Source organism: Solanum verrucosum, unplaced genomic scaffold (genome assembly GCF_900185275.1).
Source record: "Solanum verrucosum unplaced genomic scaffold, falcon-dt-bn FXZP01000060.1, whole genome shotgun sequence".
NCBI classification, from domain to species: domain Eukaryota; kingdom Viridiplantae; phylum Streptophyta; class Magnoliopsida; order Solanales; family Solanaceae; genus Solanum; species Solanum verrucosum.
Window position 1 is genome coordinate 6,712,737 of NW_026020129.1, and position 22,509 is coordinate 6,735,245.

The 22,509-nt window shown below is 35.0% G+C and overlaps 2 protein-coding genes and 1 pseudogene across 3 annotated transcripts in view; all 3 read left to right on the forward strand.

Moving 5' to 3' along the window:
* The window catches only part of LOC125826403 (deSI-like protein At4g17486), a 554,011-nt gene that overhangs the window by 93,504 nt on the left and 437,998 nt on the right, over positions 1 to 22,509 (forward strand). The gene's annotated exons all lie outside the window — the stretch shown is intronic.
* Positions 320 to 9,266, forward strand: LOC125826373 (E3 ubiquitin-protein ligase HOS1). Its single transcript, XM_049505678.1, has 10 exons — positions 320 to 607; positions 2,797 to 3,187; positions 3,472 to 3,606; positions 3,696 to 3,871; positions 4,287 to 4,688; positions 4,801 to 4,959; positions 5,316 to 5,810; positions 6,883 to 7,020; positions 7,916 to 8,607; positions 8,728 to 9,266. Exons 1-10 carry the CDS (start codon positions 491 to 493, stop codon positions 8,903 to 8,905), a joined length of 2,883 nt encoding a protein of 960 aa, XP_049361635.1. The 5' UTR covers positions 320 to 490; the 3' UTR covers positions 8,906 to 9,266.
* On the forward strand, positions 12,559 to 20,724 carry LOC125826687 (2-oxoglutarate-Fe(II) type oxidoreductase hxnY-like; annotated as a pseudogene).

A 22,509-nucleotide genomic window follows, 5' to 3' on the forward strand; every position in this document is an offset into this window, starting at 1 on the left:
ATTTAGCATGAATAAGATATGAAAACGCAACAAAAAAAGTTAATCAAAAGAACAATTCAATACACAAAATATTACGTTTTCACTTAAGATTTAAGTAAAGTCAAACTTCAAAATAACTTTGCTAATAATAACATTAAGATATCTACATCACACCTTATGAAATATGATATTTTTTCGAAGAATATTTTGTCACTCCCTTTTAAGTTTTGAATAATTTTTTATGCCAACATTGTCATACACCTCATGGAGCCGAAAAAATGTGAAACAAAAGATAAAAATTAAAAAAGAAGTAAAAATAGGAAGCGGAAGGAGGAAAAAAAAAACGAAGTCACACTTGAAAAGTGTTTCAAAAACCCTCTCTCTCTACCCTGCTCCTCCTTCCGTCACCGGCAACGACGGCGGCGTTGCTCTGAAACTCTGTAAGTTACGCTTCGAAATCTCACTTCTGTACAACGGCCATAAGGTTTGGGATAAAGCAATTTCTCAACTAATGGAGAGAAGAAGATTCGACGAATCCTCACTACTTCCTCATTCTGTTACCGGCGGTTCCGGTCTTCGGTCTTCTCCTCCACCTCGCCCTCCGAACTACACTTGTCACCATGTACAGGTACAGTATTCGCACACCTCATTTTCTCTTACAGCTCTCACCTTTAGTTTCACTAGTTAAGCTAAATCTCTGTCCTGCTTGGTTCGTTTTTTTTTGCTAATATAGCTTAATTTAGATTGTTTTCATCCTTTTTATGTTGAAAGGTGCTATAGTAATAGATGTGGTTGGGAAGTGTGGACTTCCCTGTTACTCTGGATGTTGTTTGATTTAGAGAACTTCTGGTTTTAGAGGAATCTAGTTTTGTTTTGTAAGGCTAGTTGTTGAGTATTGTGATGACATGAATCCAATTAGAATTGAATGGATATAGATGATTCCTGTAGCCGACCCTAACTAGTTTGAGATTAAGATGTTCCTGATGTTTTTTTTTTTCTGTTGAATGTCTAGTTAAAATTGGGAATTTAAGGAGAAAGGTTTTTTTTTTTTGGGGGTGGGGGGGCGCTTAAAGGAGTTCAAATTATTATGTACTATCTCTTGTAATTTGATTATCACACTATTTCGTTGTAGTTTTTGTTCCTTTTTATTTCAGAGTGCTTTGTCATGCGTTTTTTGGACTTCCGATGTAGGGTAAGGTCTGCGTACACTCCCCAGACCCAAACTTGTGGGATGACACTGTTTTTCTTTTTGTTGTTAAAGTGTTCAAAGTTTCTACCAGGGGGTGAAGATTTAGAAAGAAAGGGGGCTGTGGGCAATAATTAGTGTCTTGAAGCTACCTTGGAATTGTATTTACAATATTCATTTTGACTCTATTTTGCAATGTTACTCCTCTGCAAGCTTTGTCTAGGTAGTGTGGGGTGAGTTAGCCAATTAGGTCTATTGTGATGCAGTTGGGCGTTCTAGTCGTATAGGGAGGATTTTCTATTAGGAGTGTTCTTGTTGGAACCCTGATGGTGTATGGTATGTATGCTGGAACAGGGCACAACGGAGATACGACTTTAAGAAACAAAACTGGAGATTTATTACTGATAAGCTTTTCTCATTAAGATTTTGTTTGACATGGGGGGTTTCTGCTAAAGAGCCAATTATCACATTGTTTGTAGCTTATATTCATGGAGCTCTTCTTCTCTCTCTCTTACATCATTGGCCTCTCTATTTCCCTTTAGGCTTTGTTTGGGAATACTTGCTGTGATCGGTTTTTTTGTACCCAACCATTTGATAAAGAACTGCCTTTGGTTAAGCATCTTTGTGGTTATCTGCACGTAAAATTTCATGCATAAGGTTGGTTCGGGAAATCTGTAACTATTCCAACAAGTCCAAAAATTTATTATCTTTGAGAATTTAAGCTTCTTTGTATCAGCTGTGGGCAACACTTGCTTGTACTAAAAAGAATATGATGATTCTTTTGTTGAGAAGTATGTTAGTTATTCAATTTAGTTTACCAGTTTCAAAAAAATAAATAAATTAGTTTTTGAGTTTCTCTTAAGACTTGGACTCAGGAACAAGTGAGAACTAAGCAAGCTAGGACTTTGCTGGTTTTCTTTCCATTTGTGTGTTTTGTATGAAGGGAAATGTTCTTTTTTTGGAAAATAAGTCATTTAGAAATAAATGGTTTTCTCACTTATTTTCAGTGTTTGGTTGGTTAGTGGAATTGTTTTTCTAAAATGGATAGTGCTTAATGTTTCATTTTGGTATTACAGATTGGTAATAATGTCTAACTGCTATTTGGAGCTAGGCTATGGGGTAATAATTGGGATAGTTATAAAGGAAAACGAATTCCGCTCATTAGTGAGAGGAGTATCCCCTTTCTGATGGAAAATGTTTTCCTCCGAAAAATACATTCGTTTAGCTAAACCCCATAAAATTGTTTCTTCATTGAAAGTATTTTTGGTCACACCAAGCACATGTCCTTGAGTCTTTTTCTCTCTGCTGAAAGGGAAGTGCACTGTACTGTGTTCAGTAGAACAGCTGCTTTAATGGTACAAAAAGTGGTTCCTTACTATATGACTTTGGGTCAGTCTTTGTGTTGAGTAATTTTGACGAATATCTTTTGGTGGTCTAGTAGTATCCTGACGGTCAGCAACTTACCAAGGAAGTTCATTTCCCCCCTTACTAGCACCATTTGCTCCATTAGTTGTTTTGCTATGATCAGGGCTTACAGCTGCTTCTTGCCTTCCTTTTGCTAATATTATGTTAAATGATGGACAACATTCCAGTATTTTAATGGAATTACTCATTGCTGGATCTCATTACAGGGAGCATTGAAGCATTTGGCATCAATTGATCCACTGGAATTATGTGATGAGGCCAAAGTAGAGCACTGCCGAGCAACTAGAGATCTAAGAAGTTGTGGACGACATGTACAGAGTGTGTTGAATTCATGTGGTCATGCCTCTTTATGCGAGGAATGCAGTCAGAGATGTGATGTTTGCCCTATATGTAGGATCCCATTACCAAAAGATGCCAATAGACTTCGACTACGCCTATACTACGAGTGCATAGAGGCAGGTCTCATCTCCAAGAGGTGTGATGACAGATTACAAGAGAAAGAGGACAGTGATAAGCAACTGGTTGCTGATATCCAGCGTCTTTATGCTTTGTTTGATGTGGCACTGGAAAACAATCTGGTTTCTCTAATATGCCACTGTATCCTTTTCATACGGAGACCTGTGGGGGACTAACATCCTCCGAGTTGCGGATATTTTTCTTGCAAAGAAATGAGTTTAAAAGCTGTTGAATCTTTTTTCTTTATTGTTCTATTAATTCCTTGTGAAAGGAAGGATTACTGATGCATAGTCAGAAGATAACCATAAAAGGAATAAATGGGTGGTTGGTTGTGTGGTTCTTTTTTTTCTTAAGAGAGTGTAACCTCTTAACTTCTTAGTAGCTGGTTATATTATTTATTTTGTTGTCTTAACAGCGGTAAACAGATGTGACAGATGTTTGTATGGATGAAAGTGCTGTGTCCAGTGATCCCATCATTGCCTTCTTGCTTGATGAAGTGGTGGTCAAAGATTGGTGCAAGAGGACGTTCAACAATATTCTGACCGAGATTCAAGTGATATGTATCCTAATTATTAAACTTATACTGTATTTCTAATTCCTTATCAAAAGGGAAATAATGATCGGTTAATTTCCCTTGATTTGATTATAGATAATCTAACCATGAATGAACTGAAAGAGAACTTGAGTTTATTTCTCAAGTTCTCTGTGAAGTTAGGTGGTATCTCTAACGTTATTGATGTCTTGGAATCATCGTTTAAAGGCTCTCTTTCTGCAAAGCTTCATGATTTACACCACCTTCAAGAGAGCATCTTAAAGACAAAACAGGTAAGCTTTCCTGAGATTCTTGTCAAGTGGACCCAAGCCACCTTTTCCTCATTTCTTATTTTTACGTGTTTTATTTATTGGTTCCTCTTTTTAAGAGATACATATGTACAAAAACAACAACATACCCTGTGTAGTCCCACAAGTGGGGAAGAAGTTCATATGTATCAGCACAAAATGAAATTGAGTAGATTTACTATTTCTTTATGCTACTTGCATTAACTAGAGATCCTGGTTGGTGTGATGAGCTAGTGATTATCACCACATGCATGTCGATTGAAAAACTTTGATTCCAACGGGTGTTTTCTGAATTTGTGTGTCAAAAAATTGCGTTTTGTAACTTACTGATTTGTTTTTTAGTTTTGTATCTTGCTGGTACAGCATTTTATGAGATTATAACTACTGTGCCAATCTGCAGCACATGGAGATAATGATTTGGTGTATAAGACATGAGTTCTTGGAGAATGTGAAGTCTAGGCATAAAAATTATGCATCGTGGCGAGCTCTGGTCCGTGAAAGGAAATCTGCTGCAATTAAACGTGCATGGCCCGATTCAGTAAATCATTCTGATGAATACAATGCTTCAACACTCTTTATTGAAGATGCTCTTTCGAATATTGAAGCAGCAGAGCAGGGAGACTTGGATGATCATGAAGAAGAGTTAGCACTTGCCTATTTACAGAAGGATGAGGGCTCTTTATATTCACGGTCAAAAATTGAGGGAATGGCTGGATGCTATCCATTTGAAAGTTTGCGGGCTGCTGCTGACATTCTCTTTTTACGAGGAAGTTCAGACTTGGTAGTTGCAAAACAAGCAATTGTATCCTTTTGCTATAGAATACTTAGTTTAATGTTTTTTTTTTGGATAAGTAGCTGATTTTAGTGTTTTTTCATGAAAATGTTCCCTTTTTCTTTTCCTTAATCCTTCAAAGTTCTTGTATTTTATGTTTGACCGGCAATGGACAGTACCTGATGAGCAGTGGAGACACATCATTGATGATTTTGCTGCCACTTTTGGTGTGACCAGGCACTCGCTATTGGAATCCTTTACATTTTTCCTCTTAGATGATGAAGGAGTTCCGGCTCTGAAGGTAAGGATGGAAATGCCGTTTCAATTATAGCTGCTGAGAGTATTGTGTTGTAGTCTGAGTCATCTTATCATAATCTCATATCTATTATTTTTAATGTAATCTCAGATATGCTCTCTAATGAGTTGTAACATGTGCCAGAGTTTATGTGATGAAACTAATTCTGCTTTATAGTTTTTCCCTGGGGATCTTATGAATTGTTTTAACTTTTGTCATTTCCACAACATGAATAGACTTGGTTATTGTATCTTCACTTTGTCCTTTTTAAAATAAAGAAATCATCATTGTGAGCCTTCTTAAGCAACGATATGGTCTTTGGACTGGTGTGGATGCTGATAATCAGTTACTGGTATCCCCAGGAAGCCTGTCAACTTCTCCCAGAAATATCAAGCCCAACAATCCACCCGAAGGTTGCTCAGGTTCTGTTGGAGCGGGGAAACCCTGATGCAGCTCTCATGGTTCTGAGGTGGTCTGGACAAGATGACACACAGCTAATTTCACTTCGTGAGGCTGTAACTGCTGTCCGTGTGCGGGTAGAATGTGGACTTTTGACTGAAACATTCACGTATCAGAGGCTTATCTGTGCTAAGATCAAGGAGAAAAAGTTGAGGGATGAACAGTTTCAGAGTGCTTCTGCTGAAGTAGAGGACCAATGCAGGTCGTGGGGTCTCTGGGTGGAGACTCTTGTCACTGAGATTTGTTGTCTGTGCATTAGGAGGAACTTAGTTGACCGCATGATAGAACTGCCATGGACTGCTGATGAGGAGAAGCATCTTCATAAATGTCTGCTGGATTTTGCTGCCGAGGATCCTTCAACACCCATAGGAAGTCTTCTTGTAGTTTTCTACTTGCAGGTACTCCCTTCTACATCCAGGTTTCATGTTCTCTTCTGCAATTTTCTCAGACTTGCTGTAGCACTCAGAAAACTTGTTTATGTTGGCAGCTTATTCACCCACTTACATGTTTCTCGCTTTCATTTGAACTCATTTACTAATTACCTATTAATGATAAGAATATGAAATAAGTGTCGTTCAATAGTCCTTTTGGTATTAGCCACCAGTGACAAGACTTTTGTCTGATTGCACTTGATTTTTCACTGGCAACCTACTGGCAGTTACTGGACTATTGACTTTGAATTTTGTTCTCTTCTGAAAGTTTTTTTTTAACTCTGCAAAGCCTGGGTAAGAGCCATTGGAGTTGGTAGCCATAGCCAGATACCTCTGGCAACAGGTAGAGGTTGAACGCAATGTTCATCCCTGTCAGAAGAGATTCCAAATATATCTTCTTTCTTTGAACACCCTGTTAATTCTGAAAGATATTTGTTAAAGACTTTGAATTTGCAAGGAAACATTAATAGGTACGTAGGTTAATAAATTCATCAGATTCCATCCAGATAAGTGACATTTGAGAAACATTGTGAAATAGATAAAATTGGATTGGTCGACTTTTCACCCATGTCTATTTCCACTTACCTAGTTATGACTTATTTAGGACAATCAGTGATGGACACGTGGATGGTATTTAAGAGTATAGATATTAAAGAGGGAATTAACATATGTCAGGACTCGGGGCATCCTGACAACTACAACAAACTTTTGGGAATAAGTATGATCTAATTTTCTTGGACTCAGGTACAGGGGTCCGATACAGGTGTGGATCTAGAAGTCGGATCCTTCATGATCTGAATTTTTAGACTTGGGGGTATGGATACAGGTGCGGGGACTAAACCGAGCTGTTTTGCAGTGATTACCATGTTTATTATAGAAGTTTCAAAAAAAAATAAACATGTTTATTATAGAGCTCAGTCCTTGACTTTACACATTAAGATGATTTCATGATTACTTTTGGTACCCTGTAATCTATCCATCTCGATAGGGACTTCATATGGTTGCCTAACAATTGTGCTACTGTTGTCTTTTTGTAAAGCGTCATAGATATGTTGAAGCATACCAGGTTGATCAGAAGCTTCAGAGCATGGAGGAGACCTTCATTTCTCAAAATTCTGTCAGTGAAGAAGTCTTAGCGAGGATCAGATCAATAAATCATTGGAGGACTTGTTTGGTTGTGAGTGAACTTCAACTTTTTGATTGGTTGTTTTCTATATGCATATTAAGGATTTGGATATGTACTAGTGTCAAAGTTTTGGTGTTTGAATTGGAAATTGGTAAGAGTTAATAGTATTATTTTTGTTCTTATGAATCATGGTCCTCTTTTCTTTTCTATTTTTTAAATCCAGATCATACTCTGGTTTGTTTCACACCGCTAAATGAAATGTTCATGTTTTCATTTGAATAGATTATTTGGACTGCTATACATAAACTGATTTCCTTCTTATGTCCTAAATTTTAATTGTTCCAGTACTGATTGTATCTCGTTGGATGCTTGGACCAGTATGTACTGTTACCAGCAGATACAAGTACTATTCCCTTTTTATTTATGTTATCTAGTTTGACTGAGCATGAAATCTTGGGAAACCTTGAATATTTCATTATCTGTTGAAGTTATTTGGAGCTGCCTCTTTCAAAAAGTCGGTTTGTGTGATAACTGAAGTTTCAGATAGGCAGCTTCATATCAAAGGTTGAAACGGTTGTGTAGTGCTTCACTTTCCTCTACCCTGCTTTCCAGACAAACTATTAAGAGTTAATATATGTAAAAGTATCACAATAGAAGTTGAAGCTACAGTACTGATATGAAGATTGGGATTAACTAGTTGAATTGTGACGCAGAGCAGTGTAGGTCACTGATCACGAGGTCCTTTTCTACTTGATGTCATTTTATTGCTTTAATGGTGATAAGTAGCTGACTTCTCATTTTGCTTTCCTGTATCTCTTGAATATCTTTTCAGCTTTTCTTTGACTGGGTTACTTGTTTATACGGCAGTTGTAATTTATTACAACTTCTTATTTTGATGGTGTTGCAATGTATGTTTGTATTTTAAAAAAACTTTTAATTGTTTTAGGACAAGGGAGTAGAGTTGTTACCAGATATCTTACAACAACAAATAAGGACAGGGAAGTTGCCTGAAGTGGTTGTTACTTGCAATGACACAGTCAACATCTCTGAGAGGTCCAATGCTGTAGTCCAAGAACCTATCATGACCAGTTTATTGGCTAATCCTCCCAGCGATTCTATCCTCATTCAGCGAGTTGATGTTGTTAAACCTTCTGTTCTTGACGCTCCATCTGTACTTGGGGGATCATTAAATCTGTCGAGCTTTAAAGTTGGGTGTTATAGTTCTCCCAGTTCCCCAGCGTTTTTTAATGATGCTGGAGTATTGAAACCTGAAAGTATCCTTGGGAAAAAATTGAAATTTGATGAGATTTCGACCCCTGCAAGTCGTCGTGTTAATCCTCCTGCTCCTGTAATGAAGATCACCAGGAATTTGTCAGTGGAACCTTCTATTAGCCGACTTCGCAATTCTCAAATATATAGAGTTTCGCCTGAGAAGTCTCAGAATGGGTTTCCAAAGGAATCTTATATTTTTGACCAGACTGCTGCTAACAATGTAAATTCTCTTAGTAGCAACAGAGGCATATTAAAACATTCAGTTGAAGATTCAGACATGAGTTATCATGGTAAACGTCTACTGTCAGAGGCTGCTGATAGATCACGGATGTTACCATTAAATGATTCAATGGATGTAACCTGGAGGTAAACCTTATTTTTCAAATCTCTTCTGTTTTAGGCAGCAGATTTAATTGTCATACGTTTGGTTGCCATCTTAACTTTGATCTAATTTTGTTGTTATTACCCTGATTGCCACTTAAAAAGCCATGAAGAAAAGGGTCCTTCCACCATGCATCTAGAAACCAATGGCGGACCAAGGTGGAGGTCTGATGATACCAGTGAAGACGAGGAAATCCCCTCACTAGATGTATTCGCTGGAGTTGTCTCTCCTGCACACACTTCAAGGGGAGTGAGAAGAAGCAGGAGGATTGCCAGGAGATGATACCCCTTGCTGTTATAGAATCTGAAAATGTGACAAAACATGTAAAATCCCTTTTGCTGGATGTGGCTTTTAGTTAACAGACCAGAGTTGGGAGGCATTGAAGTTTTTTAAATAACATTTGCTGCTCGAATTTCTCCTGTTGGAAATAGTAAACTCGGGTTGAAACTGATACTTGACGCTCCACACCGCGATGTTTCCTCTTTCAAGTTTCAACCCTTGCACTGGTTTTCACTTGGATGCAGCACATAGTTTCAAGGAGCAGCTGATGGTCGGGGTTTAACAATTTTTGTATGTGAGATGAGCGATTTGAAGCTTGGTTGTAAAAATATTTATCGTAACCTTTTCAAGTCGTGCCCATATTGCCATAACTTTTCTTTGAAAAGCATGTAGATAGATGCGTAAAGAGACTTTGATATTTTTGTTTCCAATTTCATTTCCAAGCAGGTAAGGAGAATAATTCATTTTGAATCTCAAAAGTTGTAGTCTAACATCGAGTAGTTCTTTTTAACTGAAGGAGAGGTTTACCATTTTATTCTCATTTTTTTTGAGAGAGCCTAAACTGTCTGGAAGAACTTAGAAGAACAGAAACGTATTTTTTTTTTTGGGAAAACAAGTTTCACAAGTGATATTTCACATTGATGGATGAAGTTTAGTTAGCCAACCAACTGAGTTACAACTGAGTTACTAAGATTGTATGTAATTATCCTCTTTCCATAAAAAAACAGATCAGATCAACTGGAATTCTTCATTTCAATGACAAGGTCAAATACATATATATGATATGAAAATCATCATTTTCATACCAGCCAGATCTCTCTGATCATAAAACAGAAACAATGAGTATAGTAGTATCGCGTTCGAATAATAACTGACTTCACAATTAGATACTTATAAATATTTTAATACATATATGAGATGTGAGCAAAAACTGCTATATTCCTCTGGAGTCTGGATCCGCCTCGCCAACCACCTCCTCCATATAGTGCTCTAACCCCACATGAGTCCATAAAATGGCTACAATCACTGTAGTATCTGCGAACAATATGTAGTCATAATGAGTACTACTGGTTTTGAAAAGTCAAAATTCTCCATCGACCTCGCCACTCATTTCTTTCCTTCAAAAGTCATTAACTCCGATAAAATCCAAGTTTCCAAATGCCTTAACATTACCAACTCATCACCATTTACTCGATGAGTAATATTAAAGCCTTTGGAATCTTAGACCTTATCGGAGTTAATAATTTCCAAAGAAAGAAATGAGGGACGAGGTCGATTGAGAATTTTGATTTTTTCAGAACCAGTAGCACTCATTATGACCACATTTTATTCATGACTTCTACAGTAATTGTGGCCATGTTACAGACCTATGTGAAGCTTGAAAGAAATTAGAGAGTTTTGTAATTGTATAAATGGAGAAGATATCCATTAGTTGTTTGATTGAAATGATAATTTGACAAAGGAAAAATTTGGGTTTGTGAAGGAAGAAGAGTAATGGGAGGATTTTATAGTACTCAAATAATCCCTATTGCTTCCTTCTTCAACACAATAGGGGGTCCTCATTTTTAACTAACATGCCACTAGGGGCTCTCTTTTTGACAAACATGTCACTAGGGGGTCCTCTTTCTATCATGTAATGTCTATTTGTTTTTTGCATAATAAATAAATGTATCTTTTAAATTAGCGTCAGCTGGTATCTATATCATTGTTCATAAGTATACCTTGATACTAATTCTGCTTAAAGAATATTCTATATTGTTTCATAATGTATAGTATTGTATTATATTGTATCGTAATGTAAATAAATGTTTCACACCAATAATTTGAAGGACAAATCTACAAGAAAAGTAAGCTACAAGCTAGAGCTATTATGAAAAGGTAAGATCGAGGATAAAATATGATTATTATTAAATAATAAATAAAGACAAAATGAAAAGGAAATATTGAAATAACGACAGGATCACACCAACTCAGTAGTTACAAAAATGGAACTTTTTGATATGACCTGACGATAGATTTTCTTCTTCTAATAAATCTTTCCGTACCTCCTCAACTATTGATCGTGATTAAAAAAAGGGATAAGGGTCTGAAAAATACCCCAACTTTGATCAGATTTGCTGTTGCGATACTAAACTTTCGTAAGGACCTATTACCTCCCTAGACTATTTAATACCGTATTTTTTACCCCCTGAACTATTTAATAGTGTATTTTAAAGGTATATATGTGCCCACATGGACACATTACTATTTATAATTTTGCATTATTTTTTATGTCTACGTGGGCAAATATATATGTTTAAAATACGGTATTAAATAGTCTTATCTAGGGAGGTAATAGGTCCTCATGAAAGTTTAGTATTGCAACAACAAATACAACCCAAGTTGAGATATTTTTCAGACTCTTATCCCTTAAAAGAATTGTCCAACTTTTGACCATTTTGATAAGTTGTTTACTTGATAGGAGGCAATTATATCAATTATTATCCCTAACGGGTCGGATTCCACTGAGATTGGTGACTTTCTGAGAAGTCTTCGTTTTATTCTTTAATAATTTTTTCCTTTTTTTTTTTTAGGGTCTCCAACCTTTCGACCCTTCGTGACTAGGATCCTCAATATTTGTGTATTAATGGTATTAATCATATGTTCATATTGGATATCTATCTTAATTTTTAGGTATTTACGTTTTCATTTCAAATGTACTTATCTATTTAAAGCCCTTATTTAAATCAAGTGTTTATTATGTCAAATTACTTCAATTTACTATGATTAATAATTTAACATAGCAAAAATATGGATTAATTAATCATAATTATTTAAATAACATATGTGCTTGCTAGTAGTCAATATATACATGTCATACATATATTTATTTAATGGGAACACGTATCTGATGCATTGAACATTTAATTTGAACTTTTTATTTAGTCATTGTTATCCTATAACATTTCTTTTAAGTCCGTTCATTATTATACTGTAACACTCCAGTTAATTAGGTTCTGATTATCTTTAACCAAAATAACCACGACTATTATAGTATATATAAATATAAAATAATCAATACTTTAATATTTTTTTATTGTCCACTTGTGTATTCTTTAATCTTACTTTTTTTCATTTTCTATGGAGCTATTATAGTTTATTGGTTCAATTACTTCGATGATTTAGCGTAACTTTGAAGTATGCTCTCATTTGGTTCATAAACTAAATTATTTCATCTCAAAGATGGATAAAATGAGGATTTTTTCGCAAATAGTCACTATAATAAACTTAATTATGTTTCATAGCTATAGTTTGCATATTTACGAGTTATAGTTACTGTTTAAGCTGTCTCGTTTGTATAATTCACGGTTTGTATATCACTGAATGTTGGTCGCGAGTGGTAATTAACTAAAACTATAGCTATGATGACTAATTAACTAGTATATGTTTGCTTAACCATGTAATTTTCCCTAAAATAATAAATACCAAGTTGAATGAGATAGTTGATAAGGTGGATATCTAGATTAATTAAGTTTGAGATAAAATTTATATTGTAATATATAAATTTATCCCTGAAATATCTCACATTATCCCGCATACCAAACAACCGTTAGAGTATTTATCTTTTAGTATAGGAACATAGTTTATAGTGTAGTATTTATTTTTCAAACAAAAAAAATGGAGGGAGCTTTGCAAGTTCCAATAATTGATCTTAGCTCTATAGATCTCACTGATTCACTCAAGAAGGTACATTCTATACTCTTTAAATTGATTCAATCAACAAATTAAAGTAGTAAAAGTTGCAATGCTAAATGATGAGAACATTTGTTTGTAGGCATGTATTGAGAATGGATTTTTTTACCTCATAAATCATGAGGTAGAAGAAGATTTGATTCGACGAGTTTTCGATGGAAGCAGAGGATTTTTCGATCTATCAATTGGAGAGAAGATGAAGGTGCTTCGCAAGAATCATAGAGGATATACACCATTTTATGATGAGAAGGTTGATCTTGTTGACAATCCTAAAGGTTCTTTCTACTTTCATCCTTACGTTAGATAGATCTATTTGTTATTTAAGTAGAAAATCTTTCGAAAACAGTCTCTCTAACTTCACTTGATTATAAGGTTGTCTATCTTCTCTAGTCTCTAGACCTCACATGTGGGACTATACTGAATATGTTATTGTTGAAGATTAGGCACTCCTTGTTGCATTTCATCTTAACATTTTCCACTTTTTATTTCGTTGCAAAAAAATATACTTTTATTTATAACAATTTGAATGTTAAGCTTTAGATCTTTACTCTTAATGACATGAGTTTATAGCTAGTGGCGGAGAAAGAATTTTAGTTAAAGAGGCTCAAAATTATACAAAAGTAAAAATAGACGAAAAAGTGAAGGAGATTCAATTTCTACTATATATGTAAGTAAAACGAATAATTTAACCTTATATATACATTTAATAGAAATGTTATTACTTTCTCTTCGCATTTGTCCAAACTTTGGTGCACATAAATATCCGATACTTGGTGGGAGGTAGTAGACTAGTAGTATTCTGTACAACTAGTCGAGGTGTGTGCTAGCTGATCTAGACACCATTCTTTCTTTTGCTCATTTACTTTTCCTTTGAATTGGATTTCAGGGGATCCAAAAGAAAGCATCTATTTTGGAGCACCTGAAGACATATCACCATATGGTAATCTAAATCAGTGGCCTCCCGAAGGTATATATCCATACTCTTTCTCAATTTTGTGACAGATTTAATAGTTGATCCCAACTTGTACAGGATTGAGGCGTAGTAATTGTTATTAGCTTGATTTTCTAATTAACAGGAGTATATTGTTTCACTTAAATATGTCATGTTTTTATTTTGGGAATTGTAAAAATTTTGCCATGTTATTCTGTAAGTATCAACTCTCTTATATTTACATAGTGTTGTCTCGGAAACAATGTCTTTACCTTCACAAGATAGGAGTAAGGTTGCATATGCACCACTTTCCCCTGACCCTACTTGTGAAATTATACTGAATACGTTGTTTTTTTGCTGCTAATTAGGAATCTTGGTAAAAGAGTACTCTCACTCATTGCTCTAGCTTTAAATGAGAATGAAGATTTCTTTGAAAAAGTTGGTGCTTTTAATCTAGGCATAATACATATATTAGACCCTAAACTTGGCTTCAAATTTTAAGTTTGACCTCCAACTTTCATAGTGCACAAATAGGCACTTTAACTATCCAACCTTTTAATAGATAAACACGCGAGTCCTACCTGGCAAAATGCGTGATATGCACGAATTCTGCGCGAGTTGGGAGTTATTTTCGAGGCCCACAACGGTAAAAAAATGCTGAAATGACAATCCCACCCTTAATGAATCCCTTTTATATATATTTCTTTATATTTCCAAATCAAAATCTCATTTCTCTTTTCCTCCTCTTTCAAACCAAGTTTTTTCCTCTCTTTAAAACGATTTGTGCTCATATTTAGTGCAAATGGATTCTAATTTTTTTTGTCATTGTGGAAAAAGAGCTATAATGAAGATTTCTTGGTCTGCAAACAATCCAGGTCGTTGGTTTCTTGGATGTGAAGATGGTCGGGTATGGTTTCATTTAAAACATCTTTTTTGGTTTAAATTTTAGTTCTCAAGATTCAATTTTGATAGTGAATTTGTTCTTCTTAAACAGGTTGGATGCAAATTTTTTAGGTGGTGTGAACTTGATTATACTGAACACGCTAGAATTGCTATTTCGGGATTACAAAAGAGGATAAAAAAACATGATGAAGAAAAGGAAAAGATTAGGAGGAAATATCGAGTTTTGTTGATCATTGTGATACTATCTTGGATTTATAGAGAGTTCATTATGTAGTAAATGTTATGTAGATTGGTTGAAAAAGTTATGCCAGAATCGTTTTGTTCGTAAAGTAGTTTTCTTTATGGTTAGTGGCTACCACTATCTATTGTAAGCAATCAAAATAATGGATGTGAAATGCACTATTTTAGAGTTGGCAGCAGTTTGTCTCTCAACATTAGTTTTAATATTCATCACTTTTACAACTTACAAGGCCATTACTTAGCATGATTCATACACTTTCATACTAGCATGATTCACACACTTTCATACATAGTAAACACCTAACATCAAGGCAGCCTAACATCAATCATAACAAACACCAAAAGACTTCACAAAACATAACTTAATATCCATTAAACTGGGACAACTAAATACCCTCCAAAGATTTGTCTATGCAAACATACATCAAAATAACCCAAAATACATCAAAATGATTAGTAATTGGAGTATGCCTTTACAAACATTTATCAAAATAAACAAAAACAAGGACCTACTAGATCAACATTTATACACATCATTAACACTTTAAACTCTTATGGAACCCACTTGCCCTTGGATTTGCTTTGCACCTTTTTCTTTGACAATTGTTGAAGTTGATTTCTAGTCATTGCATCTTTTCCTTTCCATTTCAAACCAGGTGGCTTGAATCCAAGATCAACATTTGTTTGTGATGCATCTTTAAATGCTATCCCTGTTCCACTTGAGATAACCCTTTCACTTGATCTTCCTGGCTACATAATTCATAGGGTATTATTTAGTATACCTTAATAAAGATGTAAGAAAATAAATTAAAGAAGGCAATATACATACGTTAATCACTTGTCTTTCAGGTTGTATGTCTGTGTAAACACCAAATCCCACATCTCTTGTTCTTTTTCTTCCAGCTGAAGGAGCTGGTGGCATTCCAACTGAAGACGGTGGTGGCATTCCAACTGAAGAAGATGTTGCACTTGCAATTGGCTCCTTTTTTTTCCTTCCTTTAACCTTTGAAGTAGCACATAAAGAAAAGGCATTTCTAGTGCTAGGCTGCCTCAATGGTGGTTGTGAAGGCTGCCTCACTGGTGGTTGTTGAAAAGGCCTTGCAGGGTGTTGTGTGGGCTGTTGAGAGGGCTATAAAGACACAAAATTAGAAGTATAAAACTAATTAAAACTTACAAGAAATACAGAAATTCTTACCACTGATTTACAAGTTCTTTTGTTATGCCCAACTTGATGGCATTTGGAACATGACATCTTCACTCCATTCTTTGATGCTTTCCCCCACTTCTTTTTTCTCGGTTCATCTTTATCTTTTCTTCTACATCTACCTGGTCTTCCAGGCATCGGCTTCACTTCAGGAGGCTCAACTGGTGGGTTATTGGTGTCAGGCCACATTATCATATTGGAGATGGGTTGTAAGAAGTACTTATAAGCTCTTAGGAATGTATCTTTTTTGTACCAATGTTCCACATAATCTTCTGGTTCTTGCCCAATGTGATATAAGGCACAAACTGCATGTTGGCAAGGTATGCCCCTCAACTGCCACAACCTACAACTACATGTCTTTCTAGTCATGTCAATTATGTGTCTATACTCTCCTTCTTGAATTTCAAATCCAATGTCATGATTCCAATTCACCCTTAGTGTCCTACCAATCTCTTTGTTTTCTTCTAAAATCAATCTTGCCATAGGTGAAATGTCACCGATCCAAGTATCTACAAACTTAATCATATCTCCATGCCTATCCATCATTTTATGTCTAATATCTTCAAGCATACTAATCACAGATTTATGTCTAGGACCAACAATCCATGAATTAAATGTTTCACACATATTATTTTCCACCACATCATACTTTGATCTTTCACTAAATAAAGCTCTACACCAATATTCTTTGTTATATCCAAGCAATGCCTCACATATTCTATCACCCAATTTTCCCAAATATTCAAATTCATCTCTCAATTTAACCTCAAAGCTAGCTTTGGCACACCTCCAAAATGCTTTTCTCCTTTCCTCACCTCTCCATCTTTTTTGCCAATTTGCCCAAATATGTCTTGCACACATTCTTCTTTCAGCATTAGGAAGTAAGACTTCAACTGCTACCTCAAGACCCTAAGAAATATTAAATCAATAACTTTAAGGCACACTTCACTTACTTCACACACTAAGTGAATAGCTGCATGTTTTTCAACCTTTTAGACAGAATATTTTGCAACTTTTTATTACAAAGTGATTCAACAAACTACCCACAAACAAATAGCACAAGATCAAGATGCAAAAAATAGAATGAATCAGCTCATCATACTTAATTATCCCTTTACAGTGATATAAAATCATTCTACATGATAAAATTGTGAGTTTGCAACATCATTCCCATACAGACCAATTGCACCAAAAACAGAATGCCAATCCTGCGCAAATGACTGATTGCAAAAACAGTTGACAAAATTAATCATGTCTTCATGATGTTAAATCTTTTGCAGTAACACAGGGCAGTAACACAAAACAGTAACACAGGGCAGCAATACAGGACAGTAAAACAGGGCAGTAACACAAAACAGTAACACGGGGCAGTAATGCAGGACAGTAACACAGGGCAGTAACACAAGATAGTAAGCTGCAATAAATAAACAAAGGCAGAATAAATACCTTTTGCATGTCAGACATGACTGTTATGCCACTTCCATCACCAAGTTGCAAGTCTTCAATGAGATAGTTTAAGAACCAACTCCAAGAGTGTTTAGTTTCTTGATCAACCACTGCCCAAGCTATTGGATGCATTTGATTGTTTCCATTTTTTCCAACAGCCACTAATAATTCTCCTCTACAAGCACCCTTCAGAAAGCATCCATCCAATCCTATAATCTTCCTACAACCTTCCAGCCATCCATTTTTCAATGCAGCAAAGCAAACATAGAAATATTTGAACAAGTGTAAGCCATTGACTGTTTCATTATCAGTTCTAACCCAACAAGAACTCCCAGGATTTGTACTCTTAATCATGTCAGCATAGTCTAACAACCTTGAAAACTCAAGCTTCCAATCACCCAAGAACTTGGCAATAACATTCATTTTTGCCCTGAAACATATTGATCTTCCCACTTTTAAGCCCCATTCTTTTTTTAGTGTCTCTTGAAGCTTATGAACTCTCATGTCAGGTTGAGATATTATTCTATCCCTCATCTTCATTTCCACATATTTGGCTGTGCACAACCTGTTCTTATTCTTTGAAATACATCTATGAGCAGGATAGTATTTCTTCACAAAAAAATTTCCAGAGTCTTTATCCAAGCTTGCAAAGATTTCCCATTTACACTTCCCTTCACATTTTACCCTAACTCTATGAGGTTCATTGGGCTTAAGCCTTAACTGAACCTTATGTTGAACAACATAATCAGCAACAGCCTTTCTAAATTGAGTTGCACTCTCAAATATCATATCCAACTCAAAGAAAGAAACGGATGAAGAAGAATCATACCTCAATTTGTTGCTTTTTCTTCTTGAAGGTAAATCAACACCTGGTTGTGCTAGAACATCTAGCTCCTCATTACTATCTTCACTTGGTTCATCTGATGAATCAATAAACACTTCATCACCTCCCAATTTCCCATTAAATTTGGCTGCCTTATTGGTGAAGATATTCTCAAATCCCTTATCTATGCCAACTTCTCCAAGCTCAACACCTTGATCCTTTGAGAGTTTTTTAGTTCTCTTTTTTTGCTTTGCAGCTTCATTTTGTTTGTCTTCCCTAAGTTTTTCTCTAAAAGCTCTCAATTCTTAATCAACTTCACTATCATCTTGATCTGGAACATCATCTAAGTTATCCTCTTCAAAGTTAAGAGAACCATCATTTTCTTCATCTAATGGTTGTTCAACTTCACCTTCCCCATTTATACCATGTTCAGTGTGTGAAACCCTAGAGCAATTTCCTAATTCTTGATTATTATTTTCAACAGAAAATGGTCCCAAAGTAGGTGTAGCAGTGGACCCCCCCTTTTTAACAGTCACATGCTTCAAAAACAACTTAAAAAATGACCCACTCCACAAATCTTTAACAAAGTTATATAGTTGGCTGTCACTTTCTATCTTGACAAAATTATGGGTAATAGGGTCTTCAGTAAAAAAAGCATCAACTTCATCATATCCAATGTCTTTTGCATACGATTTCAGTTCGGTCAAAGAGAAGTGGTCCTTATCTATGCTAAATACGATGTTTCCCAATTTCGACACATATTGACCTTTATAAATGCGACCTCCATGGTGAAAAATAGCTATAATATGACCCATATGTATAAAGCTGTAAGAAAATAACTATTTTACATTAATGGTGATAAAAAGATTCAACTTTGTATCAAAGATAAACTTTCAAAAGGGCAAATTTAGGCATACCTGAACAGATGAACATCAACTTCCCTAAAAATCTTGAACGATTTTCCCCCTTTGATTCCCAAATTTTGATTCACTTGCTGACCTAGGGTTTTCACTTTCACTTTGAGATGATTTTGAATTGTGTACGTGAAATGAACAGATGGAATGTTTTAACCCTTCTTTATTAATTGAAATTAATTAATTTATTTTTTAGTTCTAAAATTGACATGTAAAATGTTTAATTAGTTGGCAGTCATTGATTGGCTCACTTAAACACGTGGAAGCGTTTGCATTTCACGCACTTTGGTCCAAAAATCGCGGGTTTATTTATTAAAAGTCTGGATAGTTAAAGTGTCTATTTGTGCACTGTGAAAGTTGGAGGTCAAACTTAAAATTTGAAGCCAAGTTTAGGGTCTAATATATGTATTATGCCTTTAATCTAAGTTGCGCGGACTCTTCACTTTCGATGCCGCACACGTGTCGGATTCTCCAAAAATGCACTATTTTTGGCGAATCCGACACACACCCCTTGACATTTTTGAAGAGTCCGAGCAACATAGCTTTTAATCCTCCGGGGGCTCTTCTTCGTCCTATGCATTATCCAGGTAAGGCAATTTCGAGATCTTATTTGATGGCTTCACTTCCTGTAAAATGTTTTATAGAACCGGAGATGTCATGACATGTTTGAGACCACAAATTTCATGTCTTTTTTCTTCTTTAGTACACTCGGTGCCTAGTGAATTAAAAGGTGTCATATAAAATGAAACAAATGGAACATTAACTTATTCTTCAAGCAAATTAAAATAGTAGTACTTTGTTATTATCAGTTGCAGGTGAATTAAACTATTGTGATCAATATATGCATGGTTGTGGAGCTCATACAGATTATGGAATGATAACTATCTTAATCACCGATGGTGTTCCTGGACTTCAGGCACGTTAAAATGAGTTAGATTTTTCTCAGATGGTCACTCAACTAATAGTAGTCACTTTCTTTATTGAAGGGAATTGAAATAAAGAAAAAAGTGACTTTCTGAGATAATAAGGTCGAGGCGAAACAATATTGATAGTTCTAACATTTCAGTTGGATTCTGTTTTTATCAGGTTTGCAGGGATAAATTACAGATTTGGGAAGATGTGCCTCAGTTGAATGGGTACTTATATGTACCATACTTTACGAGGATTCTTTAAGGGTCACATATTAGTTTAATATGCAGAGATTAATTATAACGAAGGGATTATTATTTGGCTAAATTGTATGATGTTACATGAAAAAATAAGTATTATGAGCTCAAATGCATCTTCACTTTAAACTTGAAATTTGCCAATTTGCAGGGGTTTCATTGTTATTGTTGGAGAGATATGATGGAAAGGTGGACAAATTGTTTGTTTAGGTCAAATATTATATCACAGAGTAACAAAGCCAGAACAAGAACGTTATTCGGTATCCAACTGCATCCTCTTTAACATGTTTTTCTTCTCCGTCTTCGTATGGATCCTAATTTTGAGTCCTCATTAAGGTTTTCTTGTTAATGTTTTATATTGACTTATAAATCGATCAGGTCGCGATGTTTTTTTGATCCAAGTCTAGATTGTGTTGTGGAATGCTTGAAGAGTTGCTGTAGTGAATCTTCTCCTCCTAGCTAGATATGATTTATAACTCATTGCTAAATATTCAACCAAATTGTGTTGTTTTGTTCAATTCTTTTTACTTTCTTGAAAGTATATATTATATTGTTTGATTTGTGTCAATCAGTCAGATTTGATGTTTCTTCTTTTAAGTTGCATTGTATGTTGATTCATGGACATCTCCAATTCATCTTTCTAATTCATCAAATGCCGTCATAGTGCTAACATCTTTGGTAGCCTCATGTGAAATTTTATACTCGAGACTGCAATATTTTTTCAACAACTTTAACTTGGTCTAATATTTCTTCATTATTCGTCATATTGACGTTATTAATAGTTCTAGTTAAGAGTACTGACTAATTCAAATTCGCATCAGGTTGGCCCATTAAGCTGGAAGTATATCTATAGTTTAAAAAGATTCTCAAAACCAGGAACTGCAATCATCCCCCATACACCTTAATTAATAAGAGTTCTTGATTGAAAACACAAGTTTAATATGGATTTACCAGATGTGATCATGTTTTCGGTCAACTTAATATAAATCTTGTTTTATATATTAGTATAAATGTTGGGACACATAAGTAGAGGATTGACTTTTATTTGTTTTGATGCAGAAATATGTGCAACAAAAATATCACTGAGGAAGAGATGAGAGCTGGTTAATTTGTTCAATTTTCTTAAATATTAAGGAACTTTTTATGTGTGCCAAAAAATAATAATATGGAACGGTTTGACGTTAGACTATTAATTTTATTGAGTCGCTCTACTTTTAGAAAGGAACGACGTGTATTCTTCGTGAAATTCATGTGTACTCACTCAGTCACTCTACACATTCAGATATGGTCTCCACTTTCTTTTAGTTGAACTTATCTTATATTTTATAACCTAAGCTAACAAGATAATTATGGCAATATCTAGATAAGCTTTCTTTTTACATCCTTATATATCCAGACTGCATTGCATGCATCGTGGAATTGTGCTTTGATTTTTCCTCACCATATATTAATTAACTTTTGAGTTGAGTTAGATCCAATAATTCATTTTTAGCCGATGAAAGTGTTTTCCTTTATATTGCCCGTGCACGCTCTGGTAAATCAAATTGGAGGTTGTGTTCGGTATGCAAGCTAAAAAATATTTTTTGATTTTTCCATTTTTGGAAATTATATTATCTTTAATATTTGGAGGATATAAGATCAGAATCTTTGGAGGGGAACATTGTACCTGACCTTAATTTGGATTCATGTTACTTTTGGTTAGTCAGCAAATGGGGAGGAGGTGCCCCAATCAGTTGACAGAGTCATAATTTTTACTAAGTGGTTGAAAATATGAAAAGTAAACACACGAAGAAATTAAAGGAGGTTCGACGTGTGTATATATATATATATATATATATATTGTAATTTTTTATCGAAAAAGATTCGAATGAACCCCTTGATCCTACTTAACTCCACCCCTAACCAAAAGACAGGGAAACTCCCCGTGGTCATCGTTTGACTTGCTGATAAAGTTAATTCGAAATTATTTGGGATTATAATTCCTAGACTAATTTATCCCACATGAAAGATGGAATAAATTTTAGGTTTAGCAAACATAAAAATCATATTTGTATGCTATAACTATAGTTTCTATAATTGCGCTCCATAGCAAACTTTATGTTTGCTATAACTATTAATATGTATATTTCGGTATAAATATATAAAAAAATCAATTGTCTAATCTATTTCGGTATACATATACAAAAGAATCAATTGTATAATCTGTGTTTGTATAAAACGAGGAAGAGAGAAAGACAAAAGAAAGCTG

What these genes read in the sequence shown, in the direction of transcription:
- LOC125826373 (XM_049505678.1), top strand. Translation starts at nt 491, where the DNA reads ATGGAGAGAAGAAGATTCGACGAATCCTCACTACTTCCTCATTCTGTT. An exon ending in GCATCTTAAAGACAAAACAG is followed by an intron (nt 3,872 to 4,286) that starts GTAAGCTTTCCT and finishes GCCAATCTGCAG; the next exon opens with CACATGGAGATAATGATTTG. An exon ending in TAGTTGCAAAACAAGCAATT is followed by an intron (nt 4,689 to 4,800) that starts GTATCCTTTTGC and finishes AATCCTTCAAAG; the next exon opens with TTCTTGTATTTTATGTTTGA.